The 24,981-nt window shown below is 36.1% G+C and overlaps 1 protein-coding gene across 2 annotated transcripts in view; it reads left to right on the top strand.

Moving 5' to 3' along the window:
- Positions 1–23,066, top strand: part of Cltc (clathrin heavy chain) — a 70,480-nt gene extending 47,414 nt beyond the window's left edge. Inside the window, exons 15-33 of one of the 2 annotated variants that reach the window (XM_023703126.1) lie at positions 1,815–1,940; positions 2,602–2,744; positions 4,869–5,103; positions 8,259–8,381; positions 9,538–9,683; positions 10,006–10,189; positions 10,379–10,571; positions 11,016–11,173; positions 11,448–11,612; positions 11,714–11,821; positions 11,903–12,070; positions 12,468–12,617; positions 12,706–12,837; positions 12,949–13,059; positions 14,409–14,579; positions 14,994–15,215; positions 16,675–16,695; positions 20,441–20,516; positions 21,698–23,058. In XM_023703126.1, coding sequence (XP_023558894.1) covers positions 1,815–1,940; positions 2,602–2,744; positions 4,869–5,103; positions 8,259–8,381; positions 9,538–9,683; positions 10,006–10,189; positions 10,379–10,571; positions 11,016–11,173; positions 11,448–11,612; positions 11,714–11,821; positions 11,903–12,070; positions 12,468–12,617; positions 12,706–12,837; positions 12,949–13,059; positions 14,409–14,579; positions 14,994–15,215; positions 16,675–16,695; positions 20,441–20,516; positions 21,698–21,822 — 2,757 coding nt within the window. In that variant the 3' untranslated portion in view covers positions 21,823–23,058. Of the gene's footprint in view, positions 1–1,814; positions 1,941–2,601; positions 2,745–4,868; positions 5,104–8,258; positions 8,382–9,537; positions 9,684–10,005; positions 10,190–10,378; positions 10,572–11,015; positions 11,174–11,447; positions 11,613–11,713; positions 11,822–11,902; positions 12,071–12,467; positions 12,618–12,705; positions 12,838–12,948; positions 13,060–14,408; positions 14,580–14,993; positions 15,216–16,674; positions 16,696–20,440; positions 20,517–21,697 lie in introns of both variants that reach the window. The other variant, XM_004643036.2, reaches the window with a different exon arrangement.
- The last annotated feature ends 1,915 nt before the right edge of the window (positions 23,067–24,981 follow it).

Raw genomic sequence — 24,981 nt, 5'->3', positions numbered from 1 at the left:
TCTCTCTCAAATAAATAAATAAATAAATAAATAAATAAATAAATAAATAAATAAATTTGAAGTACTCACCACTGGCAAACATTCTCTCTTCCCACCAGAATGGAATTTCCTTGAGAGAATAGATTCCGATTACCTTATTCTCTGCAATATCTCCATTTTCTAAGAAGAATCTGGCCTATAGGTATTCAGTAAATATTTGTTAATTGAAGGCTCATTTTTAAGAAAACCTCTGGGTGTATTTATGTAGTTGCATATATTAAAATTGTTAATGATTATCAACTAGAGATTGACTAATCATTTAGAAAATTAATGTTAATAACATTTCTAACTATGAAACCATATGTAGATTAAGACAGTCTTAAATTTTCTTTTGGGATACATTTAGTTGTCTTTATCAGAGAAATCTTAAAACATTCATACACAAGAACAGAATAATCTTAGATTGCTTGCAGGCATGTTTTCCCCTAAGTGATGAAGTATGTAAAATGCTACATGTATATTAAATGTAATAAGGAAGAAGAGTAATGTTTTGTATATATGTTGATACAAATTTGTGTGTGTGTGTGTGTGTGTGTGTGTGTGTGTGTGTGTGTGTGTAGTACTGGGGATTGAGGTCAAGGCTTGTGCATGCTAGGTAAGTAAGTGCTCATCCCTGTTCCCACTTCATAGAAGTAATTGTAACAGCAATTACAGTTACCATGGTTTTAAAATAAGTACTTGCTTTAGACTTTCCTTAATGTGAAAAAATCTGCAGTTGGATTTCCACTTCAGATACAGCTATTTTTAGTTTTTAATTTAGGATAGCTCACAAATTTTTCAGGGTGTTCTCTGAACACTTTGTAGACTACTCATGTAGTTTATAGTGGGATGACTACTTAAGAATCCATTTATTCTAACCTTGCAAGTAATAGTCTTACTTTATATGCTGACCTTGCAAGTAATGGCTTTTGTTGGGGAAAGTCTTATTCTACTTAGTTCTACTTCCTTAGTAGACGGTTATAGAGGAATCATTTATTGAGGAATGTTTCACTTTGTATAAATGAATTCCTGATGGATACTGTTGTTTTTTGTGCTGTACCTTATGTCTGTGGAATGTAACAGGACATGTATCAGGTAAATGCCCAGTGCAGGTCCTACTTACCTGTCCATAACATGTTGTGTCTATAAGTAGGATTGTAGCTTGGTTAGCTTGGTATTTATAATGATAAAAGCAGTTGGCAATTTAAAGATGTTTCTTTAAATGCTCTTTTTTCTTTTGCCTTTTTCTTATTGTGACATGTGTATTTAATTCATGGCCATTTCCATTGTGCTGCTCCTTTTAGGCTTTATTGTAATAGAGTATAGAGGCTGGCTAATAGCTTGGAGTGGGGAGGGGTAAAAATTAAATCTGTTGTTTAAAATACATGTGAGCCATTTATGCCTTTTTTTTGGATAGTGGACTATAGTTAACTAAAATCACCCATTGAATTCAGTTGAATTGTTACTTTAAGGAAAATCCCAGTGATGATTTTATGACCTGAATGCCATTGGTGGCTCATAAATCTTAATTTGTTAATATTTTGGTGAAAGGATGTGTGTAGAAGATGTGATATTTTGCTGTGTGAATCTCTGCTGCTTATTAAAAATTCTCTGAAACTGGGATATTACACATCCAACTATTTGGACATTTCTGTCTTAAACAGAAGAGCCAAGTGTGTGAGTCTCTCCCCTCAGGACAGAACAGATTCTCATATTGTGCAGACCTGGTACCTCACACACACAAAAAGCTCAGGTTGGTTTCTTTGTTGTTTTTTTTTTTTTTTTTTTTCTTTTAGGAAGCAAAACTAACAGATCAGTTGCCACTTATCATTGTGTGTGATCGATTTGACTTCGTCCATGACTTGGTGCTGTATTTATATAGGAATAATCTTCAAAAGTATATAGAGATATATGTACAGAAGGTAAGTAGTACTTAGATCATTTAAAGGTATAATCTCTAATGTTTGCAGTATCTATATGTACCCAGCAGGCATGGTCTGTTAAAGTAGCTTTTAGCATTTTTGTTCTCAGTATACTCTTCTCTTTGGTTAAAATTTTACATACTTGCTCAATCTGTGAAGTATAAGAATGGTACTGCTATAGTTGGACAGGTTGAATTGGGTGGCCCAGCATGCTAGTAAACTGATGGGGCTTAAAGTATACATAGCAGCCCAAACTCCAAAGCAGTTTTCAACCATCTTAGGAAAGTTATTAGTAACTTTATTTTCTAACTGTAGGAATAAAGTGGATTTTCTATAATTGGAGCCTTGTTATTATTAGTCTTCTATATTTATTTATTTATTGACATTAGCTTCTTTGTGCTTATGATTTCAAGCAAATTTGGGTAATTTGTTGGTTCAACAGAGAAACTGTGCCACAGTACATGTGCTTCAAATACGCAAGAGACCATAGCATTGTTTTTTTATCTGGACTTCCTGCTAAATTTCTACCTCCATTTGCAAGTGTAGTCTCTCAGGTTATTGCTGATTTTAAAAACTAAGTTTAAAAAGGGAAATACATTAGCTATTCATTTAACCTATCTTGGCTCTGTTTATTAATGTAATACATTCTTTTTAAAAACAGGTCAATCCAAGTCGACTTCCTGTGGTTATTGGAGGACTACTTGATGTTGACTGCTCTGAAGATGTCATTAAAAATTTGATTCTTGTTGTGAGAGGTCAATTCTCTACAGATGAGCTAGTTGCTGAGGTTGAAAAAAGGAACAGGTGTAGTAGCATTTTAACTTTCATGACTGGGATAAATTAATACCTTCTCATAATATGGTAATGGATTGGGGCCAGGGAGATAACTCAGTGGCTTAAACACCTGCATGGCATGCATAAGGTCCTGATTTTGATTACTGGTACAGAAAAGAAAAGCATTTTTGCTAGATAACAATAGAGCTCATCACTTGCCTCATAGGTATTCAGTAATCTATGAAGGGTAACTCCTTAGAGACACCTAATTTAAAGATGATGTTCTGGTTTATAAAGCTAAAAGCAGGTGTTTTCTGAAACACTAGCTTTCATACAGAAGATTTTTTCAGTTGTTTTATCATCTGTCCACACCATGTGCTGGGGATGAGACACAGGGTCTCGTACATGCCAGCCAAGCCTTCTAACTAGTTGGTCACTTTTTTGCATTCTTACAATTATCAACTGTATGGTCTGACTTTGTATATGCTTTTTATTTTTTTATTTTTTTGTATATGCTTTTAATGTAAATGATGTGGCCTAATCAAAACATACAGTGAGTGCTTACTTTTTAAAAAACGTTTATTACAGTAAAAGGTACTTTTCCAACATAGTACTTCCCCTTCCTTAGAACACATTTATCTAATCATTCTTGCCACTTTCTGAAGCAATTCTAAAGTCTGCTTTCACATTTGTAACTATAGTTGATTAAATGGTCATTTTGACTTTAGTGAAGAGCCATAAATCACATGGTGCTTCATCCATCGAATAAGGTGGATAAGGACATATCATAATTCTTTCCTTCTTTCCTTCTTTCCTTCCTGCCTACCTACCTACTAACCTTTTTGAATTGGGGTCGGTCTCACCATGTGGTTCAGGCTGGTCTTAAAGTCACTGTGTAGGTAACCACAAACTTGTAACAATCCTCCCACCTCAGCTTCCAAGTGCTGGGATTACAGGAGTGTGCCAGTATGCCTAGTTATAATGTTATTATTTGACAGAAATTGCCATAAACATTTGATCAGTGAGGGCTGGTCAAAAGATACATCACTTACTTTTAATCCCCCTCAAAATATTCCCTCTCAAGTTGAATATATTTAACCTATCATTCTTGACAATATGCCTATTACTGTAGTAAGTTTTTAAAATACAAATATTTACCATATCTTTTGATCACCCCTTGTAATGTAGTAAGCCTCCTTTTAGATAGATATTTTACCACTATACTCAATAACTTTCATTTGGTTTTTTATGGTAACAGGAATTAAGTCTGGGGTCTTTGCACAGAGCTATGTCCCCAGGCCCTCCCCCCTTTTAAATTTTGAGGCAGGGTCTCATTAAAGCAGGGTCACCATGTTGACTCAGTTGGGTCTGAATTTGTGATCCTCCTTCCTCAGCATCCTCAGTAGCTCGGATTGTAGGAGTGCACCAGTATATCAGTTATCTTGTTTTCTTGAGATTTTGTCTTGCTGTGTTACCCTCAAGCTCATGATCCTCTTGGCTCAGCCTCTGGGGTAGCTGTGCTTAGAGGTATGCTTCATAGGCCTGGCTCTTAACTAATTCTTCACTGATAAGAGATAGAGAGTTCCAGGTGGGGTTAAACTGCTATGTGCAGGGGCAGGGAGATGGCTCAGTAGGTTTAAGCGCTTGACTGGCAAATGCAAGGATCTGAGTTCAATCCCTGCTTCCACAAAAAAAAAAAAAAAAAAGCCCTAAAAGGGAAAAATGAACTGCTATGTGTTTATAGTAGTAATATTAAAATGACCTCAGGTGATCATACCACACTCTATTGTGCCCCTGTAAGTTTATCTCTGAGGTTTAGGTAATTTTGTTTTAAAAAAAAAATGTATAATTTAGTAAAAAAAAAAAAAAAATGTATAATTTGTAAAGTCTTATCTATATCCAGATATAAGACAATAGATATATCTTACAGCTTGATAGGTTTGGAATAGTGACAGTTTCAGATACCTTCTGTGTGATCTTTGGCAACTCATCCATCTTTGCAGTCTTAATTTACCAATCTGTAATAACATTTTTGGAATGAAAGATAATGTATACAAAAGTACATTGTAGAGCTTAAAATGCTTATGTAGTTGGCATGTCCAGAAAGGGTTATTTGCAATACCATATATGTGGGTTTTCTTTTGTTTCCCCTAGACTGAAACTGCTGCTGCCTTGGCTAGAGGCCAGAATTCATGAGGGCTGTGAGGAGCCTGCTACTCACAATGCATTAGCCAAAATCTACATTGACAGTAATAACAACCCAGAGAGATTTCTACGTGAAAATCCTTACTATGACAGTCGTGTTGTTGGAAAGTATTGTGAGAAGAGAGATCCACATCTGGCCTGTGTTGCTTATGAACGTGGCCAATGTGATCTAGAACTTATTAATGTGAGTACTGCTATCTGAATGTGTATAGAGGAGGCTATGTTTTCTAGAACTTGTTATATAACATCAGGCCTTTGGAATGATAATCTAACCCTTATCCTGATTGACCCTTTAACACTTGAAACCCCCACTGGCTTTATCCTGCATGTTCTAGTACACTGCCAGACATAGAGGTCATAGGTATATATTTATACACCATGTAACATTTTAACTCTATGAGACTAAATTGTATAGATCATGGCATACCCCTTTTGGGTTATATTTCCTATGAATAAAAAGATATTCTCTGCATACACATTGTAAATACCAGCTACAGTGCATATGACATCAGTAGTATACTTCAAAAGAACTTTAATTCCAGTTTTGCCAAGTATAGTTTTTTCCCTCTAGTTTAGAGTCACATATTGCATTCAGGTATCTGTTAAGTCTCCCTTAATGTGGAACAGTTCTTCAGTATTTGGTCTTGTGCAACATGGAGATATTGGTAAAAACATATAATTTTTTCTATTTGTAGCCTTTTTTCGTACATATCTTTTTTTTTTTTTTTTCTGTATTTAGGTCAGGGTCTACAGGGTCTCACTTATAGTGATTCTCCTGTTTTCAGCCTCCTAAGTGGTGGGATTACAGGCATGCACCACCACGCCCAGTCTCAATGGCCATCTCAGCACACCCTACAGGCAGGACCGGCATGGCATGCCTGGGATTGAACATCTGCCACTGAGCTCTGCCTAAGCAGGCACTTTAATCTGCTGAGCTATCTGGCCAGCCCAAAGTTTTCATTTTAAAGTGAACTATTAATATTTACTAGTAATCTCAGGCTGGCCTCAAATCTGCATCTCAGTCCTTCTGCCTCAGGCTCCCAAGTGCAGACTATAGGCGTATACCATGTCCAGCTACATTCACAATGGTGTATAACTCTTGTCTAGTGCCAAGTCTTCATCACTCAGAATCCTGTGTCATTACATTTTTTCCATATCTCCCTGACCCTACCCTTGGCCCCTGGCAACCACGCTTAGTTTCTGTGGATTTGCCTATCTAAATGTCAGGTCTCTTTATTTTCATTTTGGATTTTTTTTGATGGTTTCTCCTGATTATACTTTTAGGTCATACATTTCCTTACACAATATTAAGTAATGTCTTGTGTTTCTCATGCTATTTATCTAGAAGAATATGATATCTGTTTGTCCTATTCTAGGGGCTGGGGGGATGGCTCAGTAAAATAAGTGCTTGCATAGCAAGTGCAAAGGCCTGAGTTCAATCCCTGGTTCTGCAAAAAAAGAAAAGAAAAAAAATCTGGGACTGGGGAGATAGCTCAGTAGAATAAGTGCCTGCGTGGCAAGCCACAGGATCCTGAGTTCAATCCCCAGTACCACAAAAAAATTAAAAAAAAAAAAAAAATTTGTCCTATTCTAGATGTCAAGTTATTAGGTTGTAGTACTTTTCTGACATTTTAAACCATGTAAATATCCTGTTGCTGCCTTCCAGTGTAGCATCTATTTGATTTTTGTTAAATACGTTAACATGTTGGTTACAAAATGAATGCTTTTCCACCTTCAGCAGTCTTCCTACTTATTGGTTAACACTCATATTCATAGACTGAGATTCCTCTTTGAGTTAATTTATTCATTATTATTCACATTGATAACTCATATTATCCATGCTTTGGCTGATGGGAACTTTTTAATCTGACTCCCATATCTTTATGTCATGATCTAGTCATGTTTGAGCATGTCTTTTATTTTTTGACACCTGATAACACCAAGCTCATTTTTTAAAAATTAAGGTTTTTTAAGTAAGTTATAAACTGTACATAATGATCACATTTGTCAGGGAATTTGTACTGTACATGATACCTTTTGATCTCCCCCCACCTTTCCCCTACTACCAAGTTCATTTTCTATCTTTCTTAGCCTTGGAGTTGGCCATTTCTCCAGGGAATCCTTAGCTTAGTGGGATTGTTATTACAAACTAAGATCTGGACTCTTGGTTTAATTTACTTCAAAGACATTCTCCGTCATGTGAGCTATGAAAATATATAATAATCTATGTGTATACATATGAATTCATATGTTTATGTACACATACATGAATACACCAATACCTTAGTTCATGAACTGGATTCTTTCCATCATTGTGGTCATAAACTGAGTTAGATGAGAACTGAGGCAAATTTAGTGCTTAAGTTCAATATTGGCCTTATGGGGAAATTTGATTTGGTTTTTATCCAGTTTGGTTTGTGGCCAGATTGTTGAATTGAGGTGCTCCTGTTTACATGGAAGACTATGCACTTGAGAACAGCTAATGAAACACTAAAAAGAAAACCCTGAAGGTGGACTACCACTACTCAATATTAGAGCATATTCTAAAGTCTCTGTAATTTAAAATAGTAAAACTAGTACTGGTATATCAACAGAAAGCTGTAGAGTAAAATATAACTTCCAAAAATAGATACATCAGAATGGTTTGTAAAAGCCTTCAGAGATCGTAATTCTTTTTTTGTTTTGTTTTGTTTTTTTTCTTTACAGAACTGGGGATTGAACTCAGGGCCTTGCACTTGCCAGGCAAGTGCTTATTCTACTGAGCCATCTCCCCGGCCTGAGATCATAATTCTTGTTTCTTTCAGTTGTTTATTTTATTTTCTTTAAGGTGTTTGCTCTTTTTTTTTTTTTTTTTTTTTAATTATTTTAGTATGGGGACTACATTGTCTCACTAAACCTCCTGTTTTCAGCCTTCCAGAGCTCTGAGATTACAGTCACGTCCTACATGCCCAGTCACAGGGCGGGGCTGGCATGGCTCCCTGGGGATTTGCTTTAGTTCTCTGAGCTATTTGGCCAGCCCTGTTTTTTAAGTTTTTTGAGACAAGATCTCACCTTATAGTTCAGGCAGTCCTTGAACTTGCTGCATAGCCCAGGCTGGCCTCAAACTTGTAGCAGTGTTATTGGCTCAGCTTCTGACTGCTGAGATTACTGGACTGCACCACCAGGCCTGGATCTGTTAGTTTGACTTCAATAGGAAAAATTTGAGTGTGATATACTTGACATCATATATAAAAGTAGAATTCCTGTAAAACAATAAACAGGGATAAATTAGTGGAAATAATTTAAAATCATTCTGTAGAAAGTCCTTACCTTGAAATTAATCTTTCCTACCTCTTACAGGTTTGCAATGAGAATTCCCTCTTCAAAAGTCTTTCCCGGTATTTGGTCCGCCGAAAGGATCCAGAATTGTGGGGTAGTGTGCTACTGGAAAGCAATCCCTATAGGAGACCCCTAATTGATCAGGTAAAGTTGGCAAGTTTCAGCTATGAATAAAATTTTTACCCTTACTACATATATAAATATACTCAATGGGTCATACTTAACTGTGAAGAGGCAATAAAGGAGCAGTATAAATTATACTATATAAATTATGAAAATTTATATAAACATACTATGTATGATAAGAAAAATAAATTTCCAGAAATACTTAATTGACTCAGTTCATTGTCATTAAGAAAACTGCAATATGAGAAAGCAATTACTCAGTAGTACTGGAAAATGTGTATTATAATACATATGTACTATGTATATGTGTTACATATAGTACTGTAATATTTACTTTGGAACCAGTAATCATGGTGATGCCAAACAACCATTGAGTATTCAATAGGTGGCTGAGATAGTGCATTTTTGTTTTCTAGTGGGTCAATGTACACAAACTTTATTTCATGTACAGAGTTTTTTAAAATATTTACAAAATTAAAACAGCAAATTTAACATCAATTTAAACGGTTAAAATTCCTGAGATGTGCTTAAATTTAGTTTTTGAAAATATTCAGGACAGTGCTAAATCAGCAAATGATATATAAAAGTTTGTGATGTTAGATTTCATTAATAATCATGGAAATTGCAAGTGAAATGCTTTATACATATATAAAATTCAGAACATGATTTTAGAGCCTTATGTATTTAGGGTTATTATATTATTTTCTAAGTTCTCCAGATGTATAAATACAAAAAAGATGTATAAATACATTTTTGAAGATAATAGGTTGCCTACATAGCATTTTTAAGGACCATTCCCAAGATAAACACAAAGCTTTCTGGAAATAGTACTCATTGCAGTGAATCAAGGAATCAAGCCAAAAATCAAAGGAATTAGATAGTTGAATTGGATCTAAGCATTAAAGTGATGGTGGTGTTAGTGTGGATAATGTAACTAGAGAAAAGATATTACATATTTAAGTTGATTTCAACAGAGTAGAATTACAGATAGAATTATAGTGTGCATTTGTGTACATTTTTGTTGCAAGACCTTTGGTAAATTAATATTTGCTGCTTTGTTCTTTTGTGCTTACTTTGAAATTTCTAGTTATAAGATGCCTTATTCTTATTGGATGTTTTTTAAAAACTATCTTGATTTTTTTTTTTTTTTTTTTTTTCTCTGTATCTTCTGTAGGTTGTACAAACAGCCTTGTCTGAGACTCAGGACCCTGAAGAAGTGTCAGTAACTGTTAAGGCTTTTATGACTGCAGACCTTCCTAATGAACTCATTGAACTACTGGAGAAAATCGTCCTTGATAACTCTGTATTCAGTGAACACAGGTATGCTGCCACACAGATCCATTGGCCATTTCTGTTCAGTCTTTAATTGTGGTCTTATAGGTTAGGGGAAGAACAAAACCAAAAATTATAGAAAGTTGCACCGGTTGTCGCTCTCAGTGCTTTCTCCCTTTTCACCTGCATCCTGAAACAAAAGCCCTTCTCTAGCCACATACCACTGGTCAGCTTTTGAAATACTGCAGTTAGGGCTGGGGATATAGCTCAGTGACTCAAGCACCTGCGTGGAAAACACAAGGTCCTGGTACAAAAAAAGAAAACATCCTGCCTGCCTGAAGTACTGCAGTTAAATGTCTTTTTCCTGAAGGAATCTGCAAAACCTCCTCATCCTCACTGCAATTAAAGCTGACCGTACACGTGTTATGGAGTATATTAACCGTCTGGATAATTATGATGCCCCAGATATTGCCAATATTGCTATTAGCAATGAGCTGTTTGAAGAAGCATTTGCTATTTTCCGCAAGTTTGATGTCAACACTTCAGCAGTGCAGGTAAATCTTTAGATTACATGAATCAAGTCACTGTAATGGCTTCTGTTGATTGAAAATATATATTGTCCTATAGGAGTAGGAATGGATCACTGCAGGAATAGAAGAGCAGTAAGATGCCAACAGCTTAAATTTAATTTCTTTGGGTAAAATCCATGTTACTGTAACTATATTTCCAAAATGGGTGCCTAGGTCTTGATTGAACATATTGGAAATTTGGATCGGGCATATGAATTTGCTGAGCGCTGCAATGAACCTGCAGTATGGAGTCAACTAGCCAAAGCCCAGTTGCAGAAAGGAATGGTGAAAGAAGCCATCGATTCTTACATCAAAGCGGATGATCCCTCATCCTATATGGAGGTTGTTCAGGCTGCCAATACCAGCGGTAGGACTTCTTACCTTTATGTGTTTGAGACCTCAGAAAATAAGCTAAACCTTAAGGTATCAATTTTGAATTATGTTACCATTAAGTGTTACTTAGATACTTAGGAAACTAGCTCTCCATCTTGTTCAGATAGAGAGGCTGCACCTTGTGAATTTATGAAGAATGTGAGAAAGATTAACTTTGTTTTGAATTTCTATAAAAAATCCTAATAGAGCTCTAATTTTTTTTAATTTTAAGGGAAAAACAGATTCAGCCATTCATTTGGTTAATAATATAGAAGTAATGTAGACTTTGCAGACTTAGATACACTGTTCTGCTTATGTTTGTCATTATTTGCAATATTTCTTTAAGAGGGAGTTAGTAGCAGTTCATATTTACTTGGTTGAACGAGTAAAGTAGGATGTTAATATGTGGTCTCAACTTTTTTTTTTCCCCTGAATTTAGGAAATTGGGAAGAACTGGTGAAGTACTTGCAGATGGCCAGAAAGAAGGCTCGAGAATCATATGTGGAGACAGAATTGATATTTGCACTGGCTAAAACAAACCGCCTTGCAGAGTTAGAAGAATTCATCAATGGGCCAAATAATGCTCATATCCAACAAGTGGGTTTTCTGTTTACAGTTTTTAAAACAATGTAAAAATAAGTATTTGAGCAACTTTATTAGCTTAGTAGAATTAACACGTCATAACTAAAGAATTCCATGGAAAAATCTTGCAGAGAAATACATTGTTTCTCAGTATTAGGATATAAATTTGAAAAGATGATAGAAATGAAACAAACTATTTCTCTTAATATAGTGCAGGTATTTTGTTACAGTGACAGAAATCTATGGCTAACATCTTACTGAATATGGATCCTCTCTCTTGCCCTACCAGGTTGGTGACCGCTGTTATGATGAAAAAATGTATGATGCTGCTAAGTTGTTGTACAACAATGTTTCTAATTTTGGGCGCTTAGCATCTACCCTGGTTCATCTGGGTGAATATCAGGCAGCTGTTGATGGAGCTAGGAAAGCCAATAGTACTCGAACATGGAAAGAGGTAAAACAGGATTGGATGAAGAATTGAGATTCTATTTGATGTTAATTCCATTAAATAGCCACTTTTACATTTGAATTCACAAAATGGAAATTGTATTCCAGGTCTGCTTTGCGTGTGTAGATGGGAAGGAGTTCCGTCTTGCTCAGATGTGTGGACTTCATATTGTAGTACATGCAGATGAATTAGAGGAACTTATCAACTACTATCAGGTAATGGACATGAACATGCCTTTTATGTGAAGTGAGATTTTGCCACAATTGTAGTCTTTAATTAGCATTTCTCTTCTTTAGGATCGTGGCTATTTTGAAGAATTGATAACCATGTTGGAAGCAGCCTTGGGACTTGAGCGAGCTCACATGGGGATGTTTACTGAATTAGCTATCCTGTATTCTAAATTTAAGCCACAGAAAATGAGGGAGCACTTGGAGCTTTTCTGGTCCAGAGTGAATATTCCTAAGGTAACTACCCTGTACCACTGTGAGACAATTCTATAGTAAAAACTAATGCTTTAAAATACTTAATGGGGCCAGCCAAATAGCTCAGTGGGTTAAAGTGCCTGCAAGCAGGCACAGGGCTGGGGGTTCAATCCCCAAGCCTGCCGTGCCGGCCTCACCCCATGGGCGAGCTGAGGCGCAATTGAGACTGGGTATGCTGGCGCAGGCCTGTAATCCCAGCTCTTGGGAGGTTGTAAACAGGCAGATCACTATGAGTCCAGTCTAGTAGTGAGACCCTGAACTCCCTGTGGACCTTTCCCTAAAATACAAAAAAAATTAAATAAAATACTTTTTTTCCACATTAGACTGTTACCAAGACTTACAGGTCTGTATCTAAAGGGATGAAACCTTTCTTATGCAGGTGCTAAGAGCTGCTGAACAAGCTCATCTTTGGGCAGAACTAGTGTTTTTGTATGACAAGTATGAAGAATATGATAACGCCATAATTACCATGATGAATCATCCAACTGATGCATGGAAAGAGGGGCAGTTTAAAGATATCATTACCAAGGTGTGTAACTTCAGAAGATTAAAAACTTCAGAAGACAAATGCTCAATATTTGGAGAGAACTCTGACTTACCAGCTTTTCCAATTCTAGGTTGCCAATGTGGAACTATACTATAGAGCAATACAGTTCTACTTAGAATTCAAGCCTCTGTTGTTAAACGATCTGCTGATGGTGCTGTCTCCACGATTGGATCACACTCGTGCAGTCAATTATTTCAGCAAGGTAATAATTTTAAGCCAAATTTCATAATGTTGAATTACAGCATATTTGGATACTTTTACTCCTAGAACTTAAATAATGTGCTATGTTTATAATAAATTGCTTATTTTAAAGGTTAAACAACTGCCACTGGTCAAACCATATTTGCGTTCAGTTCAGAATCACAACAACAAATCTGTGAATGAATCACTGAACAATCTTTTTATTACAGAAGAAGATTATCAGGTAACACCTTTCAATTCTTGAACATACTCCCGAAACTCAGGTTATGGTAGGTTATAAAATTAGTATGTTTTGCATTAAAGGAGTACTTTAGGATTTAAACAGTAGCTATTCCCATGCCTACAATACAAGGTTTTCAGGATTGATAAATCTTAGTCACTAAATAAGTGTCAACTTGTTAGAATTTTGCTTAGGTACATATTATGTAAGAGATTTCTTTAGGGAAAAAAGATATGGTTGCTTTATCTGTAACATCTAGTTTACAGTTAAAAAAAAAATCTTTGCTTTCTCAACTAGTCTATAAATGTAATCTCAGCGCTGGAGAGGCTAAAACAGAAGGATCCCTACAAGTCTGACCTGCGTATTGAGACCCTGTACCAAATACATAAGAAAAGAAAGATAAATGTTATTTGGTTTTAACTACATTTAACTACTTATTTTTATCTTGCTTATTAGTATGTCTTTTACTTTTCTCTGTGAAAGATACTGTATGAAAGTAATTAAAAGTTAAGTTTAAATTAGAATTTTTTTTTAAGATTACAATTTATTTTTAAATTTCTTTTACTGTCAGCAATACTTTTTTTTTAAGCTCAAAGTCCTTAGTATTATGTTGAATTGTATCAGTTGTTTTTCTAGAACATAATTTGTACTGTTCAAATTATGGGCAAGAGGATAGGGGTATACATCAGGGTAGAGTGCTTGCTTAGCATGCACAGCAGCCTGCCGATTGTGCTGTCAGTTGGTAGTTTTATAAACATTCAGGTTAGTCTTGATATTGGAAACCCTGGGAGAAAATTGAAAAATTATATGATACTTTTGAGGACTTAATTACTACAGAGGGAGATATTTTCTCTTTGCTCTGATGTTAGGGATCAAACCCCAGGACTCATGCATGCTAAGCAAGTGCTCTACCACTGGCTACACTCCATGCCCTGCTATAAAAATTAGATTAAAAGACAGGCGTGATGGTGCCCAACCTGTAGTCCCAGCTATCCAGGAGGGGAACACAAAACAGTCACAAATTGGAGGCCAACTTGGACAACTTAGTGAGACCCTGTTCTCCCTCACAGATGTTTTTTTCAAGGCTAGGGTTCTAGATCAATGTGAGGACCCGACTTCAATCCCCCAGTACCACAGAGAGAAAAAACTTACATGAAGAAACTTAAGAACCTGATCACAGATTATTATAGCTTTGGCATTTGATGCTTAAAGATAAGCCATCATTGCCTGGTTTTATTTTTTGTCATTATCTGTTACCATCTGATGTACTCCATGATAAAGTAGTAGAAATTCTGACAACAATTACACTAGAATAGTGATTTGACATGTGGATGCCTTTTGTTGTTTTTAAGGCTCTGCGAACATCAATAGATGCTTATGACAATTTTGACAATATTTCACTTGCTCAACGTTTGGAAAAACATGAACTCATTGAATTCAGAAGAATTGCTGCTTATCTCTTCAAAGGCAACAATCGTTGGAAACAGAGTGTAGAGCTGTGCAAGAAAGACAGCCTTTACAAGGTTGATAAAACTAGTGGGGTTGGGCTGTTATTACTAGTTTTATAACTGTGATAAATGATTTTGTGCACTGGTTTGAGGTGATACTGATTAAGTCAGTGGAGGTTTTGACTGGGTGGAGGCTGTCTTAATGTTAAGGCAAACCTTCCTAGATTGTGCGTAGTGGGATGTTTATGTGTTTGTACCAGGAATTGAACTCGGAATATTGCACTTCTCAGACAGGCGCTGCCACCGAACTATATCTCCAGCCATGTTTTTTTTTTTTTTTAGGCCTTTAGTTAACCTATGTTCTTTTTCTAAATTTTAACTTAAATATTTGGAAGGATTTCCCCTTACAAACTCAGTAAGTTTTTGTTTTTTAAGCTTTGTTTGTGTAACTTGGTTTACTAGTTTGACCTTCACTGTTTCCTTTAATAGGATGCAATGCAGTATGCTTCTGAATCAAAAGATACTGAGTTGGCTGAGGAACTCCTGCAGTGGTTTTTACAGGAAGAAAAAAGAGAGTGCTTTGGAGCTTGTCTCTTCACTTGTTATGATCTCTTAAGGCCAGATGTTGTATTGGAAACTGCATGGAGGCACAACATCATGGATTTTGCAATGCCCTATTTCATCCAGGTCATGAAGGAATATTTGACTAAGGTAAAGTATTTAGAATTATCTTACGGATATGTAAAATTCTACCTGCAGGGTTTTTGTTTTTGTTTTAATGTATTTTCTTTAGCTGAAGTCAGTCAGAGTTGATCAAATTTTCTTTTGTGGGACATGGTATCACATGCCTGTAATCTCAGCACTTGGAAGGTTGAGGCAGGAGGTTTGCTGTGAGTTTGAGGCCAGCTTGGGCTACATAGTGAATTCATATCTACCCTGAACTATATACCAAGACTGTTATCTCCAAAAATAAAAAATTCATTTCGGGAATTATTTTTAATAACTGATAAATGATTCTGATTAGAAAGGGAACTCAAAACTTATCAGAAGTTTAACCTCAGTGTGTTTCTTAGGGTGAACATTGTTCTGTATCTTGTTCTTAATATTTGATTTAAAATGTTTACAGTCTTAAAATTAATTCCTATAACTGATACGTACTGTAGCTTTCCTTATTTGGGTGGTTCCAGACTTTATGTCTGTTTCCCATAGGGCAGCTGCAAGTATATTCTTAACATCTTGTTAATCTTCATAGTGCTTTATCACTTGAACTTCTAGTAGAAATATCAGAGCTGAGCTAGGGAGCATGCACTTGGAATGCTAGCTACTCAGGAGGCAACGGAAAGAGGATGACAAGTTCAAGGCCAGCCTGGGCAACTGAACAATACTCAAAAGGCCTGGGGTGTAGCTTACTGGTAGAGTACTTGCCTAGATGTGCAAGGCTCTGAGTTCAATTCCCAGCACCACAAAAAAGTAATAAATTGTAAGAGGTTGACTGTTTTCTAAAAAATACCTCAGAGAAGCTAGTATTACCACCTTAAAAAATTCATTAGTCTCCCTTTTGATGTTTAAATACTTTTGCTTACACTATCCTCAACAGTAGTTTTCTCATAGAAAATTTTAAAATGATTTTAAAGGGTCAGTTTTGGCAAACCAAAATATGCTTATCAGCTTCACATCTGATCTCAGAATGCCTAAATAAAGGGTGAACAAATACTACTAACAACCCTCAGTTTGGAGAATTTTTTCCTGACGATATCGTCTAACAGATACCATTGTGTTTGTTTTAAATTTTTAGGCAGTTAATATTTGATATGTAGAGTTCAGTATAAAGAGTAAAAACAACTGCCTTATTGAGAGATGAGAGTACTTAATGCATACTGTCAGCTTTTGATACACCTGGCTGGCTCTAAGCTGCTGTTAACCTAAGTGCTGTAAATTTTAATAGCAATTAAGCTGCTTTCTTTCACTGACTAGCATAAATTCTTCTGCAGTAAACTCTCAGGTTAAGAAAGATTCTAAATTTTGCTTTCAGTATGCCCTTTATTTTCACTTCTCTTGTACCTTTTTTAGTGTTAGTTTCTCCCCTAAACCTTCATTGCTGATTCTACCTTTTTATGCTCATATGGAATTTGATTTTTTTCTAAGCTGCACCTTCTGAATTCCTTTGCAGGTTGATGCAATAAAGGAAAAGGTGAAAGTTGATTCTTTTCCATCTTTAAGTCTGGAGGACTAAGTCTAAGGAATTTGCATGATTTTTTTTCCTTCCTTTTCTACACTGCTGCTGCTGCTTTTTCCCCTCCAATAAATTTTCACTCAAGCCTCTGCAAGTCCCTTGAAACATAACTATAATAGAATTGTAGGACGTTAGTGTTTGCTACTAATCGGCTACTAGGCTTTAGGAAGGGCCGGAGGCTAATCAGTAGTTGGTTCACAGTCTCTCTTAAATCTATTATTAAAAACTAAGCATGGTGAGTTTCCATATTAATGCCAAATGATCAGGAAATTTCTTTTCCCTGTCAGGGTATCTGGCCCATAGTAGGACTTTCTTAATAAATACTTTAAATAAATTAAAACAGCCTCTGGTTTTGTTTTGTGACCTTGCCTGACAGTTCTTGAATTTGCATATGTATATACATGCCCTAAAAGGCTTTTGGTTTTTTTTTTCTTTTTGTATTGAAGGACTGTGATCCAGTTTCTGATCTCTTGATTCTTACTAATTTTTTGCTGAAAGTAGATTACAAGAGATACTAGCTGCTTCCGAAGAGACTTTCCTCATGTTTCTCCAGGTGTCCAGTTCTTATGGTGCTAGTCCATTTTTAAGAGGAATCAAACATTTTGATCGTAAGAGCCAAGCTTGCTGTAATTGTTGCTAAGCAACATTGGTGTTTTAATGAAACATTGACTTTTACTTTCTGTGTAATAAGGCATATCTCTGAAACTACTTAAAATTTACTCCTGCTAATTAGTTGCCTTGTCTAAGAAAACCAAATTTAGGCACCTTTTGGTTGCTGCTGCTTTCATTGGCTTGTCACCATCTCAATATAAATGAGACTTCAAAACTTACGTCTGTTGTCAAATTGTTAATTAGAAAAAGGATGGGAAGGCAAAGGAGAGTTGAAACAAATTTAAAATAATTTGGGTGGGGGTAGTGCCTTGGGGATGATGTTGAACCAAACTGGAGTCACCACTGGAACTTAGGGCAAACCTGAGTAAAATGCATTGTGTGTGAGACCCTTCAGCAGCTAGTAAGCAAGGCAGTTAGAAAGCGTGTGTGTGAAAAACAGGTAACTGAACTGCAGTGTTATGCGTTGTTTTAAATCAAGCATGTACAAGTCATTGCAATTACATCATACTACTTTGAAACTCTTATAGCATTGCTGTGGGCTGTGTGTTTCTTGAGAGCCTGTATAGCACCAGTCATCTTCCAATCTCACTTCTTGCTTCAGTACTTTTGCCTTTTTTTCATGCACACATACACCAAAATAACTTGACTGCATGTTAACTTTTCCTCTGCAGCATATTGCAGTCTTTGTGGAAAAGCCTTTTACATTGTAGTGAATTTGAATAGTACAGATGGAACTGAATTCAGTCATATGCTTACCTGTAATTTTTCTTAAGTCCAAGGATCAGAAACTTTTGTTACAGCTCTTAAAAGCTTGTGTTCATAAAAGTCTTGTCTTCCTTCTTCAAGCAATGTAAATTGGGTTAAGGAAGGCAAAAATTGGGATATTCCTATGCCAGAGGCTGTCCCCTTACATACAAAAATCAAAACTTTTTGCCTAGCTTCATGTTATTTCTTCAGGGTTTTTACCCTGTGTCCAACTTGTCTATGTCTATGCCTGGGCATTGTGATACTGTTAGCTCTTCTAAGTTTTCCTTGTATTTCTGTAGGACTTTTGTGTTCAGCATTTGACTTAGACATTCACTTTTAAACGTGTGTTCATTTTGGATTTTTTTCCCTAGAAATATGGAAAGGTATAATGCAGTGTTAGATTTTTGGTTAATTTTTCTTCATTTTCTTAGAAGTTACTAATGTAGAGGCATCCATATGTTTTTCTGTGTAATTTCTGTAGATTTTGGATACCAGTTTTTAAAAATAAAAGTTTTCAAACTCCCATCTGATCATTGATGCACATAACTGTGCTTTAAATTGTATAGCTAAGTAACTTTTGTTGAAGTTTGGATGCCAAACAGTGGATGTTTCATATGGTACTTCTGCTCCACGGTAGTCTCTAATACTAGAGTAATTTGTAACATGGGGTAGGCTATAAAACAGGCTCAGTAGTGCACAAAAGCCAACACATCTTCCTAGGTAGGACATCAAAACCAAATCCACGTGATGATGCCTACAATCTACATAAGTTCACCTTTCTCCAGTTTGCAGTTCCCTGATACATTCACATGGATTCAATCTGTACTGATTTTAACATAAAATAATTAAGGATAAACAGCTGGGCGTGATGGCTCATGCCAGTAATCCCAGCACTCAGGAGGCCGAGGCAAGAGAACTGTCACAGGCTAGCCCAACCTGGGCTACCTGAGAGCCATGAGCTACATGAGACCTTATCTCAAAAAAATAGTTACAAAAATCCTATAATGGCCTTAATGGCCTATGTTAAGGCTAAAAGAAACTATTTTAATAGTTTGTAATAGAACCAAGATACTGCCTTAACATTTAAGAATCTGATTTTTACAACTTTTCCAGTGAAGTCTTACATATCTTTTGTAGGGTTTTCTGTTTGTTTGTTTTTTTCTTTTCACTATTTGCTTTTTGAATAGCATGCAGTGAACGTCAGAAAAGGTTCTTCCCTAAACTCTCAACTCAAAGCTCATCAGGCAAACACACAAGCTGAAAACCTACTAGTAATGGGACACACATTGCCATCTGAGATTTAATTTTACTTATGAGTATAATGATAGATCAACTGTAAGGCTTTGGTTGAGATACCAATTTTTAAGTGTAGTTTAGGAGACAAATGAGCATAATGTAAAAGGCATTATGGAAATTACATGGCACCAAAGAATATGTAACTCCAGAATCCTAGTGTTACTTTAATTCTTCACAAAAATTCAGAACCAGATTGTCAGTCATTGAAGGAGGTTTGTAGAGCATTTCATTCACCTTCTAATATAGAGAAAAGAATTTGATGGCCAGTGTAGTGCTGTGATAGTCACAACTAGTTACTGAAGGATTTAGATTTCCAACTCCCATCTTTCATTAATATACTTGAACTCCTTAATAAATTATTTTTTTCTACTACTGTCCAATTTGATTTATAATAGTTAGCATGGAATAGCCATTTACTGGAGCTTGATTGAGAGCTTGATTAAGAAATTGGGGCAAATAATAGTACTGTAGTTTCTTAGAAAATAGATCCATATACCATTAAAACATGCAACCTAACTTTCTACAAGACCAAATATGGAGCTGCCTGAATCTTAAGCTTCAGTCTATGTCTGTATCCAGTACCAGCAGTTGTGTACAGTTGGCATAAAATAGCTGATCCCACACAACTACTTCTCTAGCCGTGAGACTCATTTCACTTTTTGAATAGCATTTCTTTTGGGGATGGAAGTCTTGCCTTTTCATGAATTCATTACTGCCTTTGGTAAGGTAAAAACATCATTTGAAAAAATGGCTCCTTCTCGTTTTCTCCCTTCCTCAGGCTGCATCCTAGCATGCCCAGTTTTAGCCTGGCGTGAGCTTTTATGGCATTTATAAATCCCTCCTCCCTGAGGGTTTATAATGACAGTGCTGAAAACCACCTTGACTGAGTATGAACTTTGCCATTGAATTTGAGGGGGCCTGAGAATGTTCATTCTAGTCTGTTTTGTTTTGATGGAATTTAACATACTAAGGCTTTTCCACTTTCTGCCATAAAACTAGCTTTATTATACTTTTGAGGTGCTAACTAACCTAACCTATTTTTCTCTAGGTGGATAAATTAGATGCTTCAGAATCACTGAGAAAAGAAGAAGAACAAGCCACAGAGACACAACCAATTGTTTATGGTAATCTCTTCTCTTCTGTTTTTTGGCATCATAAATTAAACCCAGGACCTTGGCTTGCCAGCCAGGCATTTGTGCCACTGAGCTGTATACCTGGGCAATCCTTTTCTTTCTTTCTTTCTTTCTTTAAATTTTATTTATGTATTTATTTGTGTGTGGCCAGCTCAGCCCACCAGGGGGCGGGGGCTGGCTGGCATTTGGTTCTGGGGGATTGAACCCTGGTCCCTGTGCTTTGGCTAAGCTTCTTCTGAGTAGGTGCTTTAGACCACTGAGCCATCTCACCAGCCCAATCTTTTTCTTTTTAACCTCAGAAAAATACGTTAGTCAAACAATTCTTTTGATACTGCATTTCAAATAGAAACATAATGAACTTCTAAAATGCAAGATAAAATTTTGAATTAAAAAAATAATTTGTATTCTGAGGACAATCTTTAAGCGTTGATATTTTCACTTGATACGAGGCATATCTCAAAAAGTCATCTTAAGGTCATAAACTAGATTTTCCAATGCCTGATTGCAGATTGATAACTTAGTTCTAAATTTCTGAGAAAGCAAATACTGTATTTAATTTTTAGAAGAACTGAAGATGGTAGAATATACATACTATGGCTGTTTTCAGTGTGCTTTATATAAAAAATATAGCCTCCTTTTAACTTCTGAGATAGAGAACAAGGGGTAAATTTTTCACTTGAGAACTTCTCAGAAAGTTACGATGTTCAAACACTAAAGTTACTATTTAAGGCAGTTTTAATTTTTTCTTACATCTGACTAGGTTATCAGAATTTCCATTTCATACTTGAACAAATTCAAATGAATTTGAAGAGTATAGTTAAGGCATTATAACAAGATTTTCTTAGGAGGAAAATATAAAAATGTGACCTTCATATCTCATGCTACTAAGGAAAATGAAAATGGGGACATCTGTCATAGAACTCTTTGTTATAGATTAAAAGGTACATGGTCTGGGAGGATGAGGTAGGATTGCAAGATTAAGGTTAGCCTTAGTGAGACCCTATCTTGAAGACAGAAGGGGGAGGGGGGTTGTAGCTCTTTGGTAGACAGTCCAACACAGCTCATTCTCAGTCATGATTATGATGCTACAGTGGGGAGGACCAAATGCTGCAGTTTCACTGTCCTAATCATTTCTTCTACGTTCTTGTCCCTGCTCCTTTTTGTTCCTGTAGGTCAGCCCCAGCTGATGCTCACAGCAGGACCTAGTGTTGCAGTCCCTCCTCAGGCACCTTTTGGTTATGGTTACACTGCACCACCTTATGGGCAGCCGCAGCCTGGCTTTGGCTACAGCATGTGAAGTGAAAAGCTGATCCTGTAGTCTCCTATTTTCATACAGAAACATCACCTCTACCCACTTCTCAGTTTATAAATGGGGAACACAGGCAACATGTTCTTGTAACCTTTATTTCATGAAGGACTACTTTTTTGTTTCTAACTATAAACTTGGATCATCTATGTTAAACCTTATTTCACATTCCACATCATTTTAGAATTTATTTTCAAAGGGGAATAGTATTCACATGGGCTTTTTTTTTCCCCTTCATTCTTTGAAGAACTGCTTAATACTCAATCTATTGTGAAGAACCTGATTTGCACTCTGTAGTGTTTAAAGAAAGAAACTCTAATATTGAATCTCTTAAATTTAGTGTATGTAAACAGCTTACAATATGTATTGTCTAAATGCATTAAAATCTCTTATTCAAAGGCAAGCTAAAGCAAAAATACTGGTATATGACCATGCAAGACTGTCAATGCCAACACAGACAACACTAATCAGCATATCCTACACTGGATTGCAGTGCTCTCCAAATTATTTGAAAAATGAATACAGACAACTTGCCTGATTTTTAAAATGAGCATAAAAGGCCCTCTAACCTATGCAGGTTTCCCCATTACGCCTATAGAAAATGCTAGTGTGTTTTGCTCACTTCGTATGTAACAGGTGCCCTTATGTTGTGCTGTATCTTGTGCTTTTTCTGTGGGACCATTCCATTCAGGAACAAAGAGCACCATGATTCCAATCTTGTGTGTATTTACTAACCCTTCCCTGAGGTTTGTGTATGTTGGATATTGTGGTGTTTTAGATCACTGAGTGTACAGAAGAGAAAATTCAAACAAAATATTGCTGTTCTTCAGTTTTGTTTGTGGAATTTGAAATTACTCCGATTTAAAATAAACCACTGGACTGTGGAAATATATGTAGAATCGCAGTTTTAATTAAATACCTCCCAATCCAAAACAGCAGCTTCAGTAGTCTCCTATTGGATACTGAGGTGCAAGACAAGGAAACAGAAGTGGAAGAAGCATTGGGACTATGAAGTCATTATGCACTGTGTTTTGTACATTCCTGCGGTTAATAACGGATGTGCAACAGTACCAGTATTTAGTTTGAAAGAACCACTCACTACATTAGAGGGCAACATTTCTTGTCTCCAGACACTTTAACCAAGTGGCACTTTAGGTTTTATCTAAGCATTTCACTTAAGTAAATCACAGGTGTTAACTTGTATTGACTGAAATAAAAGTATATTTTAAAAAGTAGTTAGCATCCTGTTTCTTACCATGACCTGCAAGGATGCCCAAATATTTGGTAATGCTGGTTTTTCTTTTTAGTATGTGAATCCAAGAGTTTTGCTTATGAATGTCACTTTAAGTTCATTTCACTATCCCCCAATCATCAGTAATCAGCACAGTCCTATCTCATCTTCCATGGCTCTAGAACTCTTAGGCAAAATACTGTAAGTTGCACAGGCTATTTTATAAACTTAAAATCCCTGTACCCTCTGTGCTTTAATGCCTCTTAATGTCTATAGAGTAGTGTTAACAGGGAAATTCTTTTTGGTTTATCACTGTGAAAATATTTTGCCTTTTAGGCCTGTGTTCCCAATCTCTGGTCCTTTCTTGTTATAGATCATGAGGAAGAAAAGTAATGGTCGCTGGGAGCTCATTCTTTTTAGTGAAGAGTTCTAGAACAGTGGTACAAACCACTGTTTTCCTCTAAAGACAAAAGATGTTAATGTATGAGGGTTTTTTCCAAAGTAAAACAATATTCATGTTTAATTGCAGTGTTGGCACCTTGCAGTAAATGAGTAGGTTCTGGGTTGCAGTTTAGCACTTGGTCTCTTAAAAAGTTTGCCATCACTGGTCTAAAGAAAGCTAGACTCAGGACCCAAACTTTTCCCATACCTCAAGCATAGAATTATTTTATTCTTTTCCCTTCTTCAGTAGGAGCATTTAAAATACTGTTTTTGTATAACTTCACAATTGTGTTTCAACAACAAAACCCTTGTTACAATTACGTACTGTATCTGATGATGACACTGGGTTACTAAAACATCCAATATGGACTACACAAGAAACAGAAACCACTGTGGTATCGACATGTCAAGTCCTCAATCATCTGAGCTTCTTAGTTTGTTTCCTTGTCTGTATATTAACACTAAGTTCTTTTCAGAATTATTTGGCAGATTTTGTTTAATAAAACACCTACCTCAAGACTGAGTAATTTTATGTATACAACAGGCAATGAATTGGTAATAAACTTATTTTAAGCTAAAGATCTTCCCTAACAAGTATCACCAATGATCTTCTAAGAGAAGGAGTTGAAAACAGGATACAAGTTTACCATTCTAAATGTAATCTGAGTAAGAGCTAAAAGAGGAGACATTAAATGGCAAATAGGTATTCAGTTACCTTATCCTGTGTCCAAATACAGCCACTACAGCAACAAGCTCGTGATATTTGACGTTATTTCAACACACCTATCAGTATGAGAGCAATACTGCTAATCCCCAAGTAGTATCCCTTGACTTTTTTGTAATGAAGTTGTACACACAATCTTACTTTAATCCTTTATATTTTCCAATTAAGATTCCCAAAATTCATTTGACCTTTATATCCATTGATGTTTACTATTACTAGAAACCAAAATGGGACTGCATATAAACATGGACACTTATGCACAGGTTATATGGGAACTAATAACTTGTTTTTCCAATTGTCAATTTTATTAAAATCATATTTCTGAGGAACACTGATGCCAGAAAAGTTTTGCTTTGTTTTTGGCAGTTTCTTGAGACTCAACCCAGGGCTTTGTACATACTAGGCTCTAGCACTGACATTCCCACAGCCTACAGCTCCAAGGACAGGCACATATCTTCCAAAATACTGTCAGCAGTCTTCCTTTTATGTGACTAGTTCATTTAGCTTATGAGGAAAGGATCCAGGTTCAGTTTTCTTGCAAGTAAAAATGCATTACAACCTAGTTTACTCATATAGCAGTTCTTTTGCAGAGATGTTCAATGTAACATGGAATGTTAAAATACTCATGGGTCAAAAATTTTTGTTGTTTTCATCAAGGACATTAAGTAAAATTTTACTGTGAGTGCAGAGCAGTGAAGGATAGTCTCCGGTACTGGTAGGAATCCCTGCTGGGATTTGTGGAAATGAAGCAGTT

This window comes from Octodon degus, unplaced genomic scaffold, assembly GCF_000260255.1.
Source record: "Octodon degus isolate 3935 unplaced genomic scaffold, OctDeg1.0 scaffold00164, whole genome shotgun sequence".
NCBI lineage: Eukaryota > Metazoa > Chordata > Mammalia > Rodentia > Octodontidae > Octodon > Octodon degus.
The sequence above is the reverse complement of the archived record's forward strand: the minus strand, read 5'-3'. Positions and strand labels throughout refer to the sequence as shown.